The 23,848-nt window shown below is 34.9% G+C and overlaps 1 protein-coding gene across 1 annotated transcript in view; it reads left to right on the forward strand.

Annotated features, from left to right (window-relative positions):
* The window catches only part of LOC120220806 (testis-specific gene 10 protein-like), a gene marked incomplete at its 3' end in the record, with an annotated part of 80,954 nt that extends 59,865 nt beyond the window's left edge, over nucleotides 1–21,089 (forward strand). Inside the window, exons 10-15 of the mRNA XM_039217982.1 lie at nucleotides 3,784–3,899; nucleotides 6,840–6,994; nucleotides 10,790–10,845; nucleotides 12,404–12,572; nucleotides 15,410–15,520; nucleotides 20,904–21,089. Of these exons, the coding sequence (XP_039073913.1) occupies nucleotides 3,784–3,899; nucleotides 6,840–6,994; nucleotides 10,790–10,845; nucleotides 12,404–12,572; nucleotides 15,410–15,520; nucleotides 20,904–21,089 (793 nt within the window). The remainder of the gene's footprint in view (nucleotides 1–3,783; nucleotides 3,900–6,839; nucleotides 6,995–10,789; nucleotides 10,846–12,403; nucleotides 12,573–15,409; nucleotides 15,521–20,903) is intronic.
* Between the last annotated feature and the right edge of the window lie 2,759 nt (nucleotides 21,090–23,848).

Genomic DNA, 23,848 nt, shown 5'->3' on the forward strand with positions numbered 1-23,848 from the left:
ACCACATCTTCTTGATCCATTCGTCTGTTGATGGACACTTAGGCTCTTTCCATGTTTTAGCTATTGTGGAGAGTGCTGCTATGAACATTGGGGTACATGTGCCCCTACGCATCAGCATTTCTGTATCCCTTGGGTAAATTCGTAGCAGTGCTATTGCTGGGTCATAGGGGAGTTCTATTGTTAGTTTCCTTAGGAACCTCCACACTGTTTTCCAGAGGGGCTGTACCAGTTTACATTCCCACCAACAGTGTAGGAGGGTGCCCGTTTCTCCACATCCTCACCAGCATCTAGAGTTGAGAACATTTTTCCATAGAGATATAAGTTATTGTGTCAGACAGTGCTTTTGGTGGAACATTGATGTAGTTTCATTGAGTTCAGAGCATGGGGGTGGATGAATCTTATGATGGGAGAGACACCATAAAATTGCAGTCACTTTTTGTGTCACATAATACCTGCTTTGTCAGTTTTTTGCTTTTGCCCTCCTGAATAAAGCAGCATTAGAAGGCACTCTTTAACAACTTTGGCTGCATATTGGAATCAATTAAGGAGCTTTAAAAAAAAAATAGTAATTCCTAATTCCCACTGTGAGATTTTTACTTAGTTTAGTTGTGCATTCTGAATTTAGGAATTTTGTTTTAATGTTTAAAGTTAAAGTAGTTATAGATTCATGCGAAAAATAAACAGTTTTCATGTCCCTTTAGCCCAGTGCCTCCCAATGCTTACATATTACACAGCTATAGTACCCTATCAAGAGCAAGAAGTTGATATTGGTACAGTGTGTGAGTATAATGTTATTTTGTTACATATACAGATTCATGTAACCACTATCACATTCAAAATACAGAACTATTTCACCACAAAGATATCTCTTGTTCTACCCGTTTATAGTTACACTTTCCCTTCTAAACTCCCCCCAACCCTCCACCCCCCAGATCATCCCTAACTTCTGGCACTCATGAATCTGTTTCTCAACTCTGCAGTTTTGTCATTTCAAGAATGTGGCATAAGTTGAAACACAAACATGTAACTTTTGAGATTGGCTTTTTCATTTAGAATTATGTCATTAAGATTCATCCAAGTTGTTACATTTTTCAGTAATTCACTCCTTTTTATTATTGCTGAGTAGTATTCCATGTAATGGTTGTTTGAACCACAGTTTGTTGAATCATTCGTCTATTGAGGGACATTTTGATTGTTTCTAGTTTTGGGATGTTACAATAAGATAGACATTATACATTTAATGTAATTATTGATATGTTAGGGTTCAAGTCTCCTATGTTGTATTTTTGTTTTTGTTTCTTCCCTTTTCTTTTCTTTTTTTTAATGTTTATTTTTGAGAGAGAGAGCGCATGAGAGAGAGCACACATAAGTAGGGAGGAGCAGAGGCAGATTCTGGCAGAGGATGTAAAGCAGGCTCTGTGCTGACAGCAGAGAGCCTGACATGGGGCTCGAACTCACAAACTGTGAGATCATGACCTGAGTCAAAGTCAGACGAGACACTCAGGCACTTGGTTTTCTTGTCTGTTTTCTTTTTCCTCCCTTTCTGTGGGCTACTTGAACGTTTTTAGAACTCCATTTTAATGTTTCTGTAATACTTTGTAATATCTCTGTATAGATATTTTCTCTGGTTGTTGTAGGTATTTCATTGTACATATGTAACTCATCACTGTCTATTGGTGCCACATTTTATGAGTTTAAGTGTAGAAATCTTCACTCCCATTAAGTCTTTTCACCTCCACCATTTTTAATTGTCTTAATCAATACGGATTTTTTTTTGTTCTTCCCAGGACTTATGTTCTTTTAATATTGGTGTTTGTATTTTTCACTGGTGATTCTTTAGTCTAAGATTTCATATATTTTATTAGCCATATTTCTTTGAATATAGTGTTTATTCTTTCCTAGAATTAGATGAATATTGGACCTTCTTGTTCTGTTCTTTAGTCTGTTCTTAGTGTCTTCTGTATTTTTCTGTCTTTTTATCTGTACTCTATTATAGGTAATTTCCTCTGATCTGTTTTTTCCAGCTTACTAATTGTCTCTTCAGCTTTGTTTATTTTGTTCTTAAACTTAACTGTTGATACTGTTTCTTTTTAAAAATTTCAATGATTTTATACGTGCAAACATATGATATTAATGTTATACGTTATTAATATCATATATTTGCACGTATAGGAGGATTAGGAGGAACTTAACTGAGGACCATGGGGGAGAAGAAGGGGGGAATGGTGGGGGAAAGGGAGAGAGGCAAACCATGAGAGACTCTTGAATGCTGAGAACAAACTGAGGACTGATGGATGTGGGGGGGGAGGGGGGAGATGGGCATGGAGGAGGGCACTTGTGGGGATGAGCACTGAGTGTTATATGGAAACCAATTTGACAATAAACTATTTGTAAAAAAAAAAAATTCAATGATTTTAGTTTAATTTCCTCTTGTAGGCTGTTTTAAAAATCTAGTGTTTTTTCTTATATATATTCTTCTATGTCTTTGTCATAAATACATATGTTTTTAAGTTTCTATTTGACAATGCTATAATATGAAGTTCTGGGCCCCTAATTTTGTGTTTCTTGACTCCGACTAAGTTTGGGTTATTTCTTAATATGCTTTTGAAATTTGGATTGGGAGCTTATTTTCAACAGGCCTTTATCTGAGGTTTAGTTCTGTATCTGGGTTGAGAGTATATCCCTTCAGAGAAATTGTGTGTTTTTTTTCTACCAAGTTTTCTAGATTATATGACCATCCTAGAACCAGATTTCATTTAGGTTTCTTATTTTGATATTGAGAATTCCCAAGAAAGACTTTTATTGTTACTGTTTTCCTGTGGCTAGTAATGATTGACAAGGTGATTTTCTCTAGTTTGACCTTCCCCCTAATGGTGTAGCTCTCACTAGCTTTATGTGGAGGATCTTGGTTCTCATACTCGTGTTGCAGACATCTCTATGTCCTCATCTTCTGTTTCTGAGTTAAAACATAAGACCTTAGGCTACTGAGACAGAGAAATCCCAACCATATATACTATAATATTAGTTCATAGTCTTAGTGTTCTGATTTCTCTTAGAAAATAAGTTTTGCTATACATTTAAAGAGATGTTTCTTACATTTTATTCAGTATGTCTAAGTCTTCTGTGTTGAGAGGACTTTCAGATTACATAGTTTCCATACTGCCAGAAATTATAGTCTGCTTGTTTATTGACTCTGCACTTCAAGGCCAGTGCCCACCTACGTCACCCTAGTTTCCTCAACACAGTGCATGGTACACAATAGACACTTAATAAATGCTTGTGGAATGAAATTCTGTTCATTACAAATTTATTAGTAATAGTGAAAAACCAAAATGAACCTAAATGTCTAATAATAGAAGAGTACTTAAATAAATGATTGTATTTACTTAAAAGGAAATGACTATAGCTCATATAATATTTTTCAGCCTGAAAAGGGTGATTTGGAAGGCTGTGTTATAGGATTGAAAAATATTAAAGACTAAGTGTAAATGAAAAAAATCAGGATTTAACTTAAATTTATAGTATAGTAACTTTATACATTGTAAAAAAATACTGAATAGTGAACACTAAAATGCTAATAGTAGCTTTTTATGGATTGGTGAATTGAGGGTTCCTTTTGGATAAAAGTTTGGATAAAAACTTCCTACAATGTAGTTTTATAAAGAAAATACTAAAAAGAAAAATGCATATCACTGGCCTTACCAATTTTTAGATTTAAATACACTAAAAAGTTGATAAAGCATAAAAATTTCAGAATTAGTTTTATTATTAAAACATTTACAGACTTTTATATGAAAACACAGAAAAAGATCTTTCTGATACTCAGCGACATCTTGCTAAGAAAAAATATGAACTACAGCTTACTCAGGAGAAAATTATGTGCTTGGATGAAAAAATTGGTGAGTTTTTTTCCTTCATATATATATGTGTAATATATATATTTTAAGTCCAGTAGAAAATGTTTTCTTCTTTTCAGTTATCAGAGATAAACTTGGAAATAGGCCTATAAATTAAAAGTCTATGAATAATGAAAAATGTGTTTTCCTTTGATAGTAAAAGTTTTTCCTTATATTTAGGACCATAAATACTTAGACAAGGGCATCATATTTTTTCAGTGAAGAAGCAGCTAAACAAAGATGTGACACTTTGTAAATTTATGATGAACACTTGTAAATTTACAACGTGTGCCATTGTGGCTTGTACGTAGCTGTTGTAATGAAACATGGTACCTCTCTGTATATTACTTTTGGTGGAAAGCATACATATATTAGATATTATTGGCTATATCTATTTTCTCACTTGGGGGTCATTGAGAAAATTGTTTTTATAAAGTATCCCATTTATGTTTCTTACCAGGGATCTCTATGAAAATATGGTCATTAACTTAATCTCCTTATAACTGTAAAGTAAAATTTTGGTCAGGACTGTAAAATTTAAACATTTAAAAATAGAGGATATATTTCTTTTTGAAAGAGAGAAGAGAGAGCACTATCAGTGGGGGAGAGGGGAAGAGGGAGAGAGAGAGAGAGAATCTTTTTTTTTTTTTAATAGTTTATTGTCAGGTTGATTTCCATATAACACCCAGTGCTCATCCCCACAAGTGCCCTCCTCCATGCCCATCACCCCCCCCCCCCCCCCCCCCCCCCCCCGTTTGTTCTCGACATTCAAGAGTTGATAGAGAATCTTAAGCAGGCTCCACATCCAACACGGAGCAGTACATGGGGCTTGATCCCCTGACCAGAGCCGAAATCAAGAGTCAGATGCTTGATCAATTCAGCCACACAGGTGCCCCAAAATATTTAAAATATTTTTTTAATGTTTATTATTTATTTTTGAGAGAGAGACAGAGTACAAGCAGGAGAGGGACAGAGAGAGTGGGAGACATGGAATCTGAAGCGGGCTTCAGGCTCTGAGCTATCAGCACAGAGCCCAACATGGAGCTTAAACCCATGAACCATGAGATCATGACCTGAGCCCAAGTCAGACACTTAACCAACTAAGCCATCCACGTGCCCTGTAAACAGGCAATATTTTTAAGTTTCTGTTTTGTAGTTCAAAAATGTCTGGCATAAACAATTAGATTAGTAGAGGTGCTTTTAATTGAGATAGGAAATATTACAAGAGAACTATAAAAAAGAAATATTAAAGAACTCATTTTTGGATATTTTAAGTCTAAGTAAAAATGTAAGGTAACCAGTTAAATAGATAAGCTTTTATCTCAGAAGAGAAATCTAAACTAGAGATATACATTTGGGACACATCAGCATATAAATGATATCTTAAAACCATAAAATTACCTAGGGAAAATATAGAGAATGAGGAGAAGAGGATCCAGGACTGAGTAAGAAGAAGCCAAAGAAGTAGGAAGAAAACCCAGAAGTGAGTGTTATTTTTGGAGGCAAGAGAGCAAAATATTTTTAAAAGGAGACTGTAATCAATTGTCAGATACGTTTGAGAAGCAAAATAAGATGAGGATGAAAAATTATTGATTGGATTTGGCACACTGGAGGTTTTGGTTACATTGACAAAAAAAAGTGTGAATGGACTATTGGATGTGGAAGATGGAGTAGGTTGAGGAATGATTGGGAAATGAGGAAGTAGGGACAGGAGAGAATAGAAGTCTCTTAAAGCTTATGTTTTAACAGAAGCAGAAAAATGGTGTGGTAGCTTGAGTGAGACGTGAAGTTGAGAATGTTTTTTAAAGCTAGGAGATAATAGAGCTTTTATGCCAGTGGAAATGGACTCAAATATCAGGACACCTAAAACATGCAGTTTGCCTTAATGACAGTGCTCTCTGGAAAAGGGACATGACGTATTCTCAAGTATTATGTAGACCATCTTCTTGGTATATGGTGTTACTTCTGTTAGCACTGCACTGGTTGTCTGCTGGCAAGGATTTACATCTTGAGAGCTTCCCTTGTAGAGCTCTCAACAGTGTTTTTCAAACTTGGTGTGTGCCTGAATCACTTCGAATGCTAATGAACATCACTGGAGGTAGGATCCTTGAAGTAAGATATGGCCAAGGCTTTTGTATCTTCACTAATTTCCTCAAGTGATTCTCAGACTTTGTTATGCATTAAAATCATTTGGGAGGGATACTTGTTAAAACATAAATCGCTCTGCCCACTCAATTTCTGATTCAGTAGGTCTGGTGTAGGACCTAAGAATTTATATTTCTGACAAGTTCCCAGATGATGCCAATGGTGCTGGATGAGAAACCACAGCTTGAAAACCATTATTTTATACCGTTCAGTTAGGTCTTCAACACTGACATTGGTTTGCCAGTGTTATCGCAAATTGAATCAGACTTTCTGGGATGTTTTTTTTTTTTCTTCCAGGAATTTTTATAAACCTACTTTTGAAAAATCAGGATATCAGGAGACATTTGACTCTGAAAATGACCTAATTAAATATTTATTAAGATCTTGTAGTTATCAACTTATATGCAACAGTGATTCTAGGCTAGAGGAAGGGAGGGGAAATTACAGGGAGAAAAGTCACAGTTTGTTTTGATATTCCACTCATTTTGTTCATACACCCTCTCCTCCCCCACCATACATGTAAATCTACTTTGAGAACTTGTAATATAGAGTATTCCTTTGCTGTTCTAATTTAAATGTATTAATTGTGCTTTTACATTTATGTGTTATTTAGAATTTCATGGTTCATCTTAGTTTTTAGTCACTAACAACAAAAGCCATTTTTTATTTGGGATATGGTACTTATTTTCAGTCATTGAACATAATACAGGAGAACTTACTTTGAAAAGTATTTCAATTTGCTTGAACTGGAAAAAAGTTATCCTGATTAAAACAATGCCTTTATGATTACATATTTAGATAATTTTACCAGGCAAAATATTGCCCAGAGAGAAGAAATCAGCATTCTTGGTGCAACCCTCAATGATCTGGCTAAAGAAAAGGAATGCCTTCAAGCATGTTTGGATAAAAAATCTGAGAACATTGCATCCCTTGGAGAGAGTTTGGCAATGAAAGTATGTTCTGAGAACTGTGGTTTAAAAGAAATGTTTGAACTTGAATCTGAATAAAGTAATAGGATTTTCTCAATTTTTTTCCTAGAGAGCTGAAACTATAAAATCTGATTTTGAAATTTTTCCTGATAGTCTTAGGAACTGTGTGTTCAAATGCACTAGCTAATATTTTAAAATTGATTTTCTCTCATCAGTTTGTGATTAACATTCACTATAATAACTAATTCAAGTATCAAAATGTGAAGCATGGTAATAAAGCAGTGAAACTGACTTCTTTGTAAAAGAACATCAGAACTTATATTTTCTGGTAGCTGAAGCAGTAAACATTAAGAACATTAAAACTGCCTTTGTAACTGTGCTCAAAACTAGGAGCACATTTTTACATCATCCTCAGCCTTTGAGAATAGATCATATGTAGCTGGTAAATAAGGCTGGATGATCATCTCCATCCCACATTTTTTGTTGATCAGACAACAATAGCAAAAGTGTTGCCAAAAAGGCAGGGAAATATTGGTTACCTTTTCTATTTAATAAACTAGTTCTGAAGACAGTTCCTAAACTGTTTTCTACAAATGATTTAATCAAAGGCAGCATCATTAGAATAAGGTCTTTTCCCTCTCTAAGGGATCGAATTCATTCATTTATCTATCCATCCATCCAACAAACGTTAATTGACATGTACCAGGAATAATGTTGGAAACTGAGGATGAGTGTGCATGCCTTCCAAAAGCCTGGGAGAAAGATAAATGAACATGCTATCTTGAGGGAGTGTGCTAAGTGCCATAGCGATTTGTGTACAAATGCAAATAGAGTTAGGCATAAATATACCTAATTCACCCTGGGGATTGGATTAGGGGAGAAGGAAGATCTCTAGGGAGCCTTCCAGGAAGTGATGGGGCCCGGACTGCCCTGTGATGACTAGGAATAGCCAGGACAAGATTCAGGGAAAGGGAACAATGAGAGAAAGAAAGGATGATCCAGACAGGTAAAACAGCTTCAATGAAAGCTCAGTGGCTTTCATAAGAGAATTTCAGGAAAAGGTCAGTATGAGAGCAGGGCTGGGGGGTAAAAGTTGAGATGGGATGGATAAGCAACAAATCATAGAAATACATATAATGTTGAGTTTAGACTCTATCATCATGGATATAGAGGATTACTGAAATAATGTAAATGAAATGTCACAATTAGATCTTTATTTTGAAACAAATATTCTGGTACTTGTCAGTCTGTGTAAAGGATGGGTTTACAGGAAAATGAGAGTAATGACAAGGACACTAGCTACAAGTAGAATGATAAGAATTGTGTTAGGATAGTGGCAATATCCATGAGAGAAATAGAGCTTTTAAGAAAGATTGACAAGATGTGCTTTCTGACTTAGGGACCACATGGATAGTTCCCGTGCTTAAAGTAGGAAACAGAAATATGATAGGCTTACAGAGGAAAATATTGCCATATCTTTGGGACATGGTTGAAATATTCATAGGCTCTTGGATTTTTAAGTTTAGAAAGAAAGTTGAAGTGAGGTTAACAGATTTGGGAATCATGAGCACAACTGAAATCTTGCTATCCAAATCCATGGGATAGTAAATTTATTTGCTGAAAATTCTAACTTATCTTTATGTTATGTTTATTATTATGCCTTAATAATTTTATTAATTTAATTTTATGGGGTTTTGGGTGGGTGGAGTTTGCTTCCCATTGTATTCAGACCACTTGTTGAATAGTTCAACGTGATTTTCCTTAAAAACACAAACATTTAGAAACATTATTTAGAAATTTTTGAATCATTTACCTCTGTTATATCTAATATTTCATATTTCTTCAATTTTGCTAACTATACTGACATTATTTTTTTCTTTACAAGGAATATTGAGTTGCAGGTCCATTTCAATATGGAATCCATTTCAAGAACTTCTTATAAGATCATGAATGTAAACACATCCATCCTCTGAAGGGAAAATAACTTTTTAAAACAGTGTTAGACATCCAAAAGAGGAGATGTTCTCTACAGTGATATTTCAGAGCTGAATTTACAACTACTCTTAAGTGAAAAGCAGTAATGTAACAGTCTAATCTGGAGATTACAGAAATAAATTGCTATGGAAAAAGTCTACATTATAGTGAATAAGGGGAATTTTTTTTTTCTGGTAATCATAGTTTTAAAAGATGTTCTACTACTTGCTACCAATTAAATTTAGAAAACTCAATAGCAAGTTCACATATTTTTTAATAATAAAAGACAGAACTACTTGTGTAACATTTTAGTTTGTTTCTTTTTTGTGAGTAGTTTATTACCATCCTGTTCAGATTGAATTTTTAATAGTTAACTTGAGTCTTTATCTCTGGATAAGCATATTGAGGTTGTGCAAGGAATATTAATTGAAGATGACGGGATAGATTTCAACAATTTGAGAAATGGTGGTATTAAGGTCATATTAAGAGAAAAAGAGGCTAAGACAATATATTACTAGATTTTACTCAGTAATTTTGTTGTTCTTGGATGTTTTACAATGTTCTCAGAGAATCTTACTTTCAATATGGATTTCTACTGATAAAGGGAAGCCCTGTATAGACTTATAAACCATATTTAAAGCTTAATCAAGTAATGGTTTTTAAAACAATAGAAGTTCAATTAGTTTTTCAGAATTTATTTAGAAATGTATTATTATATTTTAAACCTTGTGTAAATATTCCATTTTAAGCATTATTTTCTCTTTATTGGCTTGTGCTTCTTAAAGAGGTTTAACTGCTTTGCTAATAGGTATTTTAACCATACCCTGATATCCATTACTGCCAGATGTGGATTCTGCTCCATTCTTATGGAAATCAGAAGGGGAAAATGGAGCTAAAAATAACCTGGAGAGGAACACATGAATAAAGGAAGATAACACACACACTCATGCAACTGTCTTCCTAAAGGAACAAGACTCATTGGGAAATACAGGGATTAGTTTATCTTGCTACTTGGTTACTAAGGATTTGAAAATTCAAAGGGCAAGATGAAATATAGTTATTTAGTGAAAGAATAACTTTATACTTTTTTTAGGTCTAGTGTTAGCCCTAAGTATCTGTGTATAGTTACCTATAACCAGTTCAGGATGAATGAGAGTTTTAAAAGGAGGAGGTGTATGAGTGGTATTGATGTTGCATTAAGATCATTTCAGCCTTCACTGACTCCATTAATTCTACTCTCTCACCACACCCTTGAAAAGAGAGAATATCAGTAGTTTATTTTTTTATAACTTTTCTGTAGGCCTAAGGCTTGTCTCTTTATTAGCTCACACCTAAAATTATAGTATACTTTTTTAAGAAATTCAGTTGGAACAGCTTTTTGAAGATATTGTCAATGACTAATATAAATAATTTACTTGATCAAGTTATTATTCCTGAGAACTAAAATTAGTCTTATGTGATTCACATTCCTGGGTTTTATATTCCCAGTATACAACACTCCAATGCCAAACCACTGGTTTATAAACAAAAACTGGGTGCTTATGGGATCCTTGTGTGGCTGCATGACTACACAAAACATTTGAACAAAGTATTCGATATACTGATCCCATATCAGGGCATGTTAGTTTAGTCTTTAATGAACATAATCTCTTGTTTTTATCTAGTACAAATACTCAGACCAATATACTGGGATTTAGTTTTAAAGTGTAGAAAAGAAGAATAGAACATAAATGTTTAAAACCAAATGGGAATCAGAAAGGGAGGAGAAAATTTCTTTTTGTTCCTTCAGTTTTAAGAGAAATAGTTTAAAATATTTTTTATTTAATACTTATATTACTTTTCAAGGAAAAGACCATTTCAGGCATGAAGAATATTATTGCTGAGATGGAACAGGCATCAAGGTAAATCATTCAACAAGAATTTGAACATATATTGGGGACCAAATACTGTGTTAGGTAGATCGTAGGAGACCAGGGGCTTAGTGTCATGTATAAGGTGATAACTTTTCTTTCTTTATTTATTTTGAGAGAGACAGTGTGTTTGTGTGTGTGAGAGAGAGAGAGAGAGAGAGTGTGAGTGAGTATGCGAGCTGGGGAGGGACAGAGGGAAAATCCCAAGCAGGCTCCACATTGACAATGCGTAACCTGACGCAGGGCTCCAACTCATGAACTGTGAGATCATACAATCTGAGCCAATATTAAGAGTCAGATGCCTAACTGACTGGGCCACCCAGGCACCTCAGGTTATAAGTTTCTAATGTTTGAAAGGAGGCATAAGTCTGTGTATGGAAGCAAAAGAAAATATGATGTTAACTAAGTAAAGGAATAGGAAGGACATTCAAGGTAAAAAGAATAGCAAAGAACCCCAGATCATGTTCAATAGCCTCTTGAATGACAAGTAGGTAAGTGTGCTAGAACTCAAAGTGTAAAAGAAGTGATAGAAGGAAAGGCTAAGTAGGCAGAGGCTTGTGGTATAGACAAACGAGTCTTGATGTTATCTTTTAGACAATAAGAAATCATTAAAGAAAATTAAGGAGATTTTTGTGCTAGATTACTGAGGCCAAAGAGATGATGATAGATTAGGGTGGAGGGATTGGGAGACAAAGGAGTGAGGGGCTTGCTGTGAGGAGGAGAATCTAGGAGAATGCCAGGTTTCTGGCTGGGGATGAACAGTGGACATTATGAAAGTATGTGGAAACACATGATTTCTTCTAGATTTGAAGAGGCTTTGAATCTTTCTTATAGATATGTCTAGTAAGCAGTTAGATATGAGTCTGGAGTGTTAAGAAAGAGGCAGAGACTAGAGATAAGATTTCAGAATCATCTGAAGATGGAGCTGGGAGTTATGGCTATGAACAGGATTTTCTTTTTTAAAAAATATTTTTAAAACATACTTATTTTTGAGAGAGGGAGAGAAAGAGTGAGCTAGAGAAAGAGGAGGGGCAGAGAGGAAGACAGAAGATCTGAAGAAGGCTCTGTACGGACAACGGAGAACCCGATGCAACGTGTGAACTCGGTTCATGAGATCACGATGTGAGTCAAAGTTGGACACTCAACCAACTGAGCCACCCAGGTGCTCTTGAATAGGATTTTCTGAGAGAAGGGTGAGAAGAATAAGGAGGCCCTGAGAACCATTAATTTTTAAGAGGGCCAAGGACTGGGCACCTGCAAAGGAGACAAAGCTATAGCAGCTAGAGGTAGAATGAAGGCTTTCTTATATTGGAATGTTAGAACTTTTGAAATAACTTAGCAAATCATTGACTATTAGGTATACTTAGCATCCTTTTTTTATAGTGAAATGTGGGAAACATAGAGAAATCCCAATGGACTGTATTTAAAATTTAAATGTGGTTAAAACATTAAACCTTTTCATGCTAACTGTCCAACTTCTGTCATAGGAGAATTTGTTATTCTGCTTTTGGTAAAATGTCTCTTATGTACTATCTGATTTGTGGAATAGACAGTCTACTGAAGCCCTAATTATGTGTGAACAAGACATTTCCAGAATGCGTCGGCAATTGGATGAAACAAATGATGAGCTGGCTCAGATTGCCAGGGAAAGAGATATCTTGGCTCATGAGAATGACAGTCTCCAAGAACAGTGTTCTAAAGCCAAACAAGAAAACCAGGTATACTAATTCCAGGAATCTTTCTTATCCAAGAAAAATTATTGTCTTATTCTAATGCACAGTCCTCATTTCATTTTGTAGAAAACCTCAGGCTTTGGAATCAGTCATTTTTTTTTTTTTACCTCTATTACATAGATTGTGCCTCATATCTTCTAAATGAAATTCTCAGACATGAAGTATTAAAGGAGAGAGAGAGAATGGTGATATAATAGATTTCTATTAAATCTTAGGGAGTACTTCTTTACTGAAGGATAAATATTTGAACAAATCAACAAAGAGAAAAACTTTCAGAAACTTATAAGAAAGGGGTAGATACATTTAGTAGACAATTATTTAAGTATGAATGTATGTATGGACTATGCCACATATTTTGGTCCTCCTTAGCACTGTGATTCTCTGTGATTTTCCTTTTATAATTATTCTCTCTGTAAGCCAATATATTTCAGTTTATCTACTCTTTTCATTTACAGTATCACTATTTTAATTTGAACATTAAAAAACTCTATTTGGAAGTTATCTCCTCTTAAAATGATTCAGTCTAAATGACTCTCCAACTTGCTGACACTCTCAGTATATTTAGTCTGTATTATAGAAGTCTGTATTTTCAACTGTTAAAGATTTTTAATTTACATAAACTTATAAAAGACGTGATGCTTTGTTAACTTTAAAAAATTGCCTGAGACATTAAAATATTTTGATCAAAAGTTAATGAATAATGGGATCCTGGAGTAGAAAAAGCACATTACATAAAAATGAAAGGAATTTGTGTAAAATATGCTAAAGTTAGTAATATGTCAACCAATATTGGTTCATTAATGGTGACAAATGTACCATACTGATGTAATAAGACACTGAGTATAGAGTAGATGGGGACCCTCTGTACTATTTTCACAATGTTAATGTAAATATAAAACTATTCTAAATGTTTGGTTTTTAAAAAATAATGAATAGCAATAAAAACAAAGGTATGATTTTATAGGATCTACTTTTGTGTACTCTGTATTTATAGTTCTGTATTTGCTATAGCAAATAGACTAAATAACTTATATTTATAAAAAAAAACCTAGATTAAACACTCTCATTTTTACTACCCAGAGTTAGACATTGTTAACATACTTTTTTACTGATTTTCAAATACTTTAAATTTTTTGTACTATTTTTTACATGGACTTTTTAATGTAACTGGGATAAAACCACATACCACTTTATATCATGTTTTTTCTTACATGCTAAGGCAGTAGCATGGAGTACTTAAGACTCATAAGTTTGAATACTCTGGCTATGTGATCATACCATTTAACTTTTGTGAGTGTCAGTTTATATATGTAAAAATAGAGGGCAAATGAGAATATGCCTAGAGAGTACTCATTGAAATGTCTAGCATAATCACTGGACACCTATCTTGTTGCTATTATGTGCTTACTGTGACATCATAAGCACTCCCTTCCTTTGTTAAAACTTCATAAACTTTTTTTATAATCAGAAGAAATTGGTGTTATAACAATTTACATTTGTTCAAGAGTAGTATTTTCCTTTGTTTGGGTTATAGGCCCAAGGGTAGAAGATGGATCCCTAGGTGGATCACAAGTTAAGAACCCATATCTGAGCAAATTTGGAAAACAGAAACCCTTAAAACATTTCATCCTTAATACCATAATTTTTAACAAGTTGGGATGAAGTATTTTTAGTGTTTTATCCTGACTTTTTCATTAAATATAGATGAACATTTTCCTGTTATTAAAGATTACTCTAAACATTTCTCATAGACAGATACATGATGTTTTATGTAGCTATACCACTGTGTAGATACTGTCACTTACTGCCATCATTCACTTAACGTGAATAGATATTGTCACCATAACAAATAATACCTTAGTGAACATTCTTTTCATTAATTTTAATATATTTAGTAGTTTTAAATCAAAGCTTATGAGGTTTCTTTTTTAAATTAAAAAACTTTTCTAAGTGGACATTTTCAAATGTAGTGAATACTAGTGCATCTATCTCCCACCTTCAACAAAAAAGCAACATACTTGTCATTCCTGTTTTTATCAGTATTTAAAAATGTCTCTTGATGTAGATTGTAGATAGCAGATCACAGATTTGCTTTTGCAAATTTATGTTTATTCCAAGATACATGGAAATTCCCATTCCTTGGTTTAATAGAACAACTTTAATTCTTTGCTAATTTGATAGACAAAGTAGCATTTAATTTTTTAAAAATTATTTAAATTTAGTAACATTTTAGAAGTTTAGAAAATTTAAAAAATTTTTTGATTACTTATAAATTTTAATTTTTTTGAAGTATTATCCACTTGGGCTTCCTTTTTGTGAATTGTCTTTTGGGTTCTTTGCTCATTTATTATTTGGATTCTTGTGTTTCCTGTTTTATTTTTTTCCTAGTGGGGTGATGGGCCACATGTCTCATTATCCCACATCCTTACCCAGACTTACATGGTGATTGTTGCAGTATTTCTAAGAGCAGCAAGCAGAAAGTCCTAAGAAATAAACAATTTTTAAGCACAAACTTTCAATTTGTATACTATTGTTTATTGTCCAATTAGCCAAAAAAAATTGTGAAGGCAAGATTAGATAGAAATGTGGTTAAACACACTTCAACTCACTGGAAGGAGTTGTAAGGTTTATGGCAAAGAATGTGATATTAGAAAGCATGAAGAGCTGACGTGTTTTTGATTGTTACGAGTTTTATATATTAGGTATATTAACTTTTATTTATCATATTTACTATAAATATTTAAAATTAAGGGTGGTTTTGACATCGAGCAAGTTTTTATTTTTATTTTTTATAGTCAAATCTAGCTATCTTTTTTTTATAGGCCCTGTCTAAAAAATTGAATGATACACATAATGAACTTAATGACATAAAACAGAAGGTCCAAGATACTAATTTGGAGGTTAACAAGCTGAAGAATATATTAAAGTCTGAAGTATGTATACATTTTTTCCTCTTTGCTCATGATACCAATGAAATTTTGCTGAAGTTATTTATCATAGGGACAGCTGAATCAAGGCTTTTTAAAATACACGGAATATTTTAGTATTGACAATGATGGATTAACTATATATTCAGCCATTCTAGATAAGATGAATACTTCTAATTGGCTGAGGGACAGGGGATCAGAATCAACTTGGGCTCACTTATATTTGAAAACGGTAGTTTTCAGTTACAAACCTTTGACAAAAGAAGCTCTGCCTGATTGTGTAGCAGATCAGAATCGATTACCCTGTTGTGAGGCTATCTCTCTCTCTCTTTTTTTTTTTTTTTTTACAAATAGTTTATTGTCAAATTAGTTTCCACATAACACCCAGTGCTCATCCCCACAAGTGTCCTCCTCCATGCCCATCCTCCCTCCCCCCACATCCATCAGTCCTCAGTTTTTGTCAGCATTCAAGAGTCTCTCATGGTTTGCCTCTCTCCCTTTTCCCCACCATTTCCCCCCTTCTTCTCCCCCTTGTTCCTCCGTCAAGTTCCTCCTAATCCTCCTATACATGCAAACATATGATATTTGTCCTTCTCTGCCTGACTTATTTCGCTCAGCATAACACCCTCAAGGTCCATCCATGTTGCTACACATGGCCAAATTTCATTGTTTCTCATTGCCATGTAGTATTCCATGGTATAGATAAACCACATCTTCTTGATCCATTCATCCGTTGATGGACACTTAGGCTCTTTCCACATTTTAGCTATTGTTGAGAGTGCTGCTATGAACATTGGGGTACATGAGGCTATCTATTTCTTAGGACCAGAGAGGATAGCTCTGCTCTGTATTTCTGTGTTAGTGACCGTTTGACCAGACACCTGTATCAGACATCAGATGACACCAAATAAGTCTAGAGTATGTGTGGTAACCCTGGAATAAACAGAAAGTTTGACCAAGGATATTAGGTGTGCCGATTTGGTAAAATATTATCTAAAATAATATAGTTGACTTGATTACTGTAATAGGTATAGTGTTCCCTACATACCACTCAAACTATTAATAGGAACTTTCCACCCCCAAACTGTTTTTCTTGTTGTATTTAACATCTCATTTAATATCAGTTTACAAACATTTCTTGAACATTCATTTTTAGTGTGTATAAGACTGTTTAAGACTTTGAGAGAGAAAAGATTCTGAGGATTCCTAAATTGCAAGTTAGGGAGTAAGGCTGCAGCCTTACATTGGAAAAGCAGGTAATTTCTTACATGTCTTGATCTTAAGGTGCCAGCAATGTAATACTATAATTGAATGGAAGCTTCAAAGTCAGATAGGTCTGACCCCCTTCTCACTCATAACATGAATTTATGTGGGCTACTCGATTGTGTCTTAAGTGTCCTATTGGTAATCGGGAAGAAGGCCCTAGTATGTAAGATAGACCTAGCACAGTGAACTATTTAAGTATATTCTGGAATAAAACACTATACATTAATGAATATCTAAACATTTAATGTAGTAAGATTTCAGTCAGTGTTAGACACTTCACTTTTTCTCCCTAACCTGTCACACTATCTGGAATTCCACCATTAGGGATTGGGGATTTTAGATTGTGGAACTGTATTTTCAGACATCACACATCAGGCTTCTCTCAGCTGGTAGTGCCCTACTCTGAGTTCTTTTATGAGATTTCATTTCACAACAAAACTGGAAGGATCCTGGCAGCCCCTTGAGAGAACAAACCACAGGTCCATTAAGAATTGTTGAGCACTTGATTCATTCACTCACTCATTCAGCACGTAGTATGCTAGGTGCCAGAGATGAAAACCAGGAAACAGAATGGCACACCAGGCAGTGGGGACAGCCTGAACAAAGGTCTAAGGGGAAAAAAAGTAGGTTCTGTAGCTAGAGAGGAGGGTATAGGTAGGTGATAATACAGAGGTAAAAGGACTTGTTTGAACTCTATTTTCAGGAGCTTTTGTTACAACATGAACCCAGAAGTCTTTTGAATTGCCTTTTAGAAAGATCATTCGGGCGATTTGGGGAGGAATAAATCAGAAGGATAACAAAATCAGAAAGAGGAAGATCACTTAGGGGAGGCTGTATTCATAATTCAGTCAAGTAGCAGAAAGGCAGCAAGTTTTGCTTTGAAGTATTGTAATGAGCCCAGTGGTGGACCAGAGGTGGAGGATACTGAAGTGGGGGCAGCACCAGAAAGAGGTAAACAGATCCTGAAAGGGAATTGGAGAATACCAAAGAATAGTTCCACTTTTAAAAAAATTTTAAATCCAAGTTAGTTGACATACAGTGTAGTCTTGACTTCAGGTGTAGAACCCAGTGATTCCTCTCTTACATATGACAGTGCTCATCCCCAAAAGTGCCCTCCTTAATGCCTCTCACCCATTTAACGCATCTCCCCACCAACCTTCCCTCCAGCAACCCTCAGCCTGTTCTCTGTCCTTACGAGTCTCTTATGGCTTGCCTCCCTCTCTGTTTTTACTTATTTTCCCTTCCCTTTCTCTATGTTCATCTGTTGTGTTTCTCACATATGAGTGAAGTCATATGATATCTGTCTTTCTCTTATTTCACTTAGCATAAAATACACTCTATTTCTATCCACATTGTTGCAAATGGCAAGATTTCATTCTTTAAAAAATTTTTAAACACTTATTTATTTTTGAGAGACAAGGAGAGACAGAACATGAGCAAGGGAGGGATCAGATACAGAATTCAAAGCAGGCTCCTGGCTCTGAGCTGTCAGCACAGAGCCTGATGTGGGGCTCAAACCCACAAACCATGAGATCATGACCTGAACCAAAGTCCAATGCTTAACCGAGTGAGCCACCCAGGTGCCCCAAGATTTCATTCTTTTTCATTGCTGAATAGTATTCCAGTGTGTGTGTGTGTGTGTGTGTACATACCACATCTTATCAATTCATCAGTTGATGGGCATTTGGGCTCTTTCCATAATTTGGCTATTATTGATAGTGCCATTATAAACATTGGGGTGCATGTGCCCCTTTGAGTCAGCATTTTTTTATCCGTTGGATGAATACCTAGACGTGCAATTGCTGAGTCATACAGTAGTTCTATTTTTAATTTTCTGAGGAACCTTCATATTGTTTTCTAGAGTGGCTGCACCAGTTTGCATTCCCAGCAGTACAAAAGGGTTCCTCTTTCTCTGCATTCTCACCGGCATCTCTTATTTCCTGAGTTGTTCATTTTAGCCATTTTGACAGGTGTGAGGTGATATCTCATTGTGCTTTTTGTTTATGGCCTATCTTGGGTTCCACACTGTTCTGGCTGCTTTTTGTGGTTATAAAAAAAAGGGAAAATATGGTTTCCAGTTAGCCAGAGGGAGGTACACCAGGAATTTGGTGACCAGGAGTGACACATTTATGTCATTCTTTTTTACTGCTTAAGCTTTAAACCATGTGTTACCTGGGTTTCACGAAACTACATTTAATATAAAAAATAGTTCGTATTTGAGAAAACTTAATGTAGTACAAAAAATGGTTTCTATCTTCGAGGAATTTAGAGTGTTATTGAGAAGACTGGACATCCACACCCAACAGCATAAAGCTCTAAGGCATTGTTAAGAGAATAGCATAGACAGTGAGTGCCACACAAAGTTAAAGATGGTGAAGATTGATGGAGTAAAATTCAGTTTATATATACTGTACCATGTGTCTCCCAGGTACATACTATGTGCACAGCTGGATTTTTTTGGTACAGTAATGGAAGACACATCAAATTCCTACCTACAGACACATTGAGAATATCTGAATCTTGAATGCATGTTAACAGACTTGGCAAGTTGGTTCTATATTAGTTATAGGTAACCAAACCACAAGGTGGCGATATTAACTGACTCTTTAACCAATCTCAGGGTTAATCATATTTGTGAAAACTAACTCTTGAGTTGAAAGCTTTCTTAGGGTGAGACATCATGTATTATAATTTGATTGCTTTATGGTTCTGATAGAAATTCACCAGCTATTAATGGGTATTATTAATGAGAGAGAAGTCTTGGACCTTTTAAATAATAACCAAAATTATAAATGACTTTCTAAGAATGAGTTAGCCAAACCATATTACTAAAATATGTATTTAAAAATAGCCTCATAGTGATTACTCAATATAGTATACTTCTTGTGGAGTTGATTCTATTCTTTTAGAAATAAGATCCCACTTTTTAATCAATTTGTCATGATAGTGGTTTGGGGCACATGGATGGCTCAGTTCAGTTAAGCATCCAACTCTTGATTTCAGCTGGGGTTGTGATATATCACTTCAGGGGTTCAACCCCTGCATCAGACTCCACATTAACAGTGCAGAGCCTACTTGGGATTCTCTCTCTCTCTCCCTCTCTTTCTGCCTCTCCCTTGAGTGCACATGCACGCTGTCTCTCTCAAAATAAATAAACTTACAAAAATTTAAAAGTTTGAAAAATGTGGTTCTATATTGTATGCCCAATATGACTGTATGTTTATGAATAGTGTTTGTTGGCAGAGGTTTGTTGTTTTACTTCTTAGCAATTTTAGGCAAGTTACTAAAATAGTATGCAAAAGGGGTGCCTGGGTGGCTCAGTTGGTTAAGCATCTGACTTTGGCTCAGGTCATGATCTCACAGTTCGTGGGTTTGAGCCCCGTGTCAGGCTCTGTGCTGACAGCTAGCTTACAGCTTGGAGTCTGTTTCGGATTCTGTGTCTCCCTCTCTCTCTGACCCTCCCCTGTTCACGCTGTCTCTCTCTCTCTGAGAAGTAAAACATTAAAAAAATTTTTTTACATAGTAAGCAAAAGTGAACCATAAATCATAGAACAGTCCATGATGGAGAAAATTAAGACTGAGGTTATGAATGAAAGGCAGGAGCTAGACAGGAAATGTGCCAAACCAACAGAATTATCGGTGGCTGATGCTTAAGATTTGTAAGCAGTCAGAAGTTCTCTAGCCAGTACAACCTAGTAAAGCAGTCAGAACAAAGGAATACACAGATACAGAAGGTTGGCCACGGCACGAACTCAAAAACCAGAGTATCATGTAGTCAGTAAACATATATATAGGGAGAGAAAGTAATGAAAGATTTTGTTTGAACAGAAGTAAATACAGGGACGTATTCATACAGGTTCTGAAGACAAGAGTAAACAACTTGACTTTACTCAGTGGGTGAGTGTGTCTCAGGAGGCAGAGCAGATCCTGGTCCCATTCCCTTTTGTTGATTACAGGGTGTCCAATTTTCTAAATTGAGAGTTTAGATAGGATTTCTTGACGTTATGTTACAAATGGTTCTGTAGCAAATAAATTTCCAGTGACCTGGCAAATAATGTTTAATTTGCATCATATGTTGACCATTTTACATCATTTTAAGTAATTCCTAAGATTTGCTTTTTAGGAATCTGAGAACCGGCAAATTATGGACCAACTCCGAAAAGCCAATGAAGATGCTGAAAACTGGGAAAATAAGGCCCGTCAAGCAGAGGCAGATAACAATACCCTCAAATTAGAACTTATTACTGCAGAGGCAGAGGGCAACAGATTAAAAGAAAAAGTAGATTCTCTCAACAGAGAGGTCGAGCAGGTAAGTTTGGGAAAATATATTTGTGGGACATCCTACATCATATTTAAGAGTTTTGTTTGGCATTCCATAAATTAAATATAGAAACAAACACTTAAATTACTTAAATATACTATGAATTGTAGTCTAACTGCTTCCCAATACCCACTCTCGTTTTTCCCTAATCCATTATCTACCCTACAACTAGAATAATCCTTAGTGTTTTTTAAAGTTAGGAACTACTTCAAACATACCAAAAAAGTGCAAAAAAAAAAAAGTAATATAAATAACACATGTTTACACATCTCCCTGGTTGAAGGATTTCCACTGTTGCTTCAAGTTTCTCTTTATGTAAAGAAACAAATTGGGGCACCTGGGTGGCTCAGTTGGTTGGGCGTCTGACTTCGGCTGAGGTCATGGTCTCACAGCTTGTGAGTTCGAGTCCTGTATCAGGCTCTGTTCTCACAGCTCAGAGCCTGGAGTTTGCTGTGGATTCGGTGTCTCCCTCTCTCTCTGCTCCCCCCCCCCCCCCGGCTCATGCTCTGTCTCTCTCCTTCAAAAATAAACATTAAAAAAAAAGAAACAAAATATTACAGATACAACTCCTCATCCTTTTCCCTGGCCCCTCCCTAATGACTGGTGTGAATAACTTTCATGTCAGTTGTATAACTCTTTTGCATATTATTATGCTTTATCTACGTATCTATCACCTACAAATGATGTATAATGTTGTTTTTTGTGCTTAAGGTTTTAAGTGATACTCTAGATATCCATTTGTAATTTTCCTTTTTTGCTCAATATTATAATTTTTAAATTTATCTATTTTGATAAAGTATACATCTAAACAGTTGTGTCTATAGTCATTGTATAAATATTTTCTTTTAAAACTTCATATTAAAGGAAATTTAATTGTCTTCACTTTTTCAGTAGTAAAATGCTGCAACAAACATTCTTTTATGTTTCTCCTTGGGTATATATTTCTCTGGGTTTATGACTAGAAGTGGAAAAACTGGGAAGGTTTAACTCTTTGAAGTATTGCCATATTGCTCTCTAAAGTTTTACTGTTTCATCAGAAATCATGGAGTTGTTACTTTCTCAAGTACTAACCAATACTTGATATTATCAGACTTTTAAATTTTGTCTATACTTCTTGTTTTGTTTCCTTGATTACAAGTGAAATTGAGAATTTTTTCATGTTTCTTGGCCATTCAGAATTCCTCCTCTATAAATTTTCTCTGAACGAATTTTTTAAACTTTGCTCATTTTTCTGTTGGGTTATTTATCTTTTTCATATTGACTTATCAGAATTATCTATATATGGTAATATTCCTTTTAAAGATATTATAGTTTGGGTGCCTCGGTGGCTCAGTTAAGAGTCTGACTCTTGATTTCGACTCAGGTCATGATCTCATGGTTTGAGTTTGAGCCCCACATAGGGTTTCGTGCTGACAGTGCAGAGCCTGCTTGGGATTCTCTCTCTCTCCCTTTCTCTGTCCCTTCCCAACTTGTGCTGTGCACACACACACACACGCACACACACACACACACACACACACACATACCCTCTCTCTCTCACTCTCAAAAATAAATAAATAAATAAATAAATAAATAAATAAATAAAAATTTTAAAGATGTTATAGTTATCCTCTTTTACTGTTACTTGCCTTTTCACTGTACTTGGGATATAAACAGAAGTTTTAAATTCTGATGATGTCAGAATTATTGTCAATCTTTCCCCATATGGTTTTTGTTGATATGTCTTCCTTAAGAAATCCTTTATTATTCCAAGACTAGAAAGATATTCTCTTATATTTATTTTAAAAGTTCTTTTAAATTCTAAAAGTATGTGAAATTTTGCCCTTTACATTTAGATATTTAATCCACTTGAGATTGAGTATATGTTTTGATATAGAGATTAGTTTTTTATTTTTGTACATGGATATCCACCATCCTTTCTTCACTGAATTATGAGTCTACTTTGTCATAAAAATGCTTCCATTTGTTCTCCTCCATTCCTAACTTTATCTGCTTGCCAATAATAAACTCTTGGAGCTTCTATAGTTTTGTGTTAAGTCTTGATATCTGGGATTAATGTTCCTCCAAATGAATTTGGCTGTCGTTTGTCCTTATTGAACTCTCTCAAATAAATTATAAAATAAATTAATCACATTCTGTAATTTAACATCTTTCTTCTTTATATGAATTTAAGGCTAGAAATTTCTTTCTAAATAGTTCTTTGGCTGCATCCCACAAGTTTTGAGGTAATGCTTTTATTGCCATTCATTTAAAAGTATCACGTAGTTCAATACTGATTTATTTATGTTAATTATGATTTATTTTTCATCACTGAAGTTATTTTTTTTCAAAATTTTTAACCACTTAGTTTATTTTCTTTTTTCAAAGTTTTTATTTAAATTGCAGTAGTTAACATATATTTTAATATTTGTTTCAGGTGTACAATATAGTGATTCAAAACTTCCGTACAACACTCAGTGCTTTATCACAAGTGCCCTCCTTAACCCCCGATCCCCATTCACCTCCCCTATGGTAACCATCAGTTTGTTCTCTATAGTCAAGAGTCTGTTCCTTGGTTTGCCTCCCTGTCTCGTTTTTTCCCCTTTGCTCATTATTTTGTTTCTTAAATTCCACATATGAGTGAAATCATGTCATTTGTCCTTCTCTGACTGACTTATTTCACTTAGCATAATACTCTCTAGCTCCATCCATGTTGTTGCAAATAGGAACATTTCATTCTTTTTGATGGCTGAGTAATGTTTCGCTGT

This window comes from Hyaena hyaena, unplaced genomic scaffold (genome assembly GCF_003009895.1).
Source record: "Hyaena hyaena isolate Hyena2069 unplaced genomic scaffold, ASM300989v1 scaffold_731, whole genome shotgun sequence".
Classification (NCBI taxonomy): domain Eukaryota; kingdom Metazoa; phylum Chordata; class Mammalia; order Carnivora; family Hyaenidae; genus Hyaena; species Hyaena hyaena.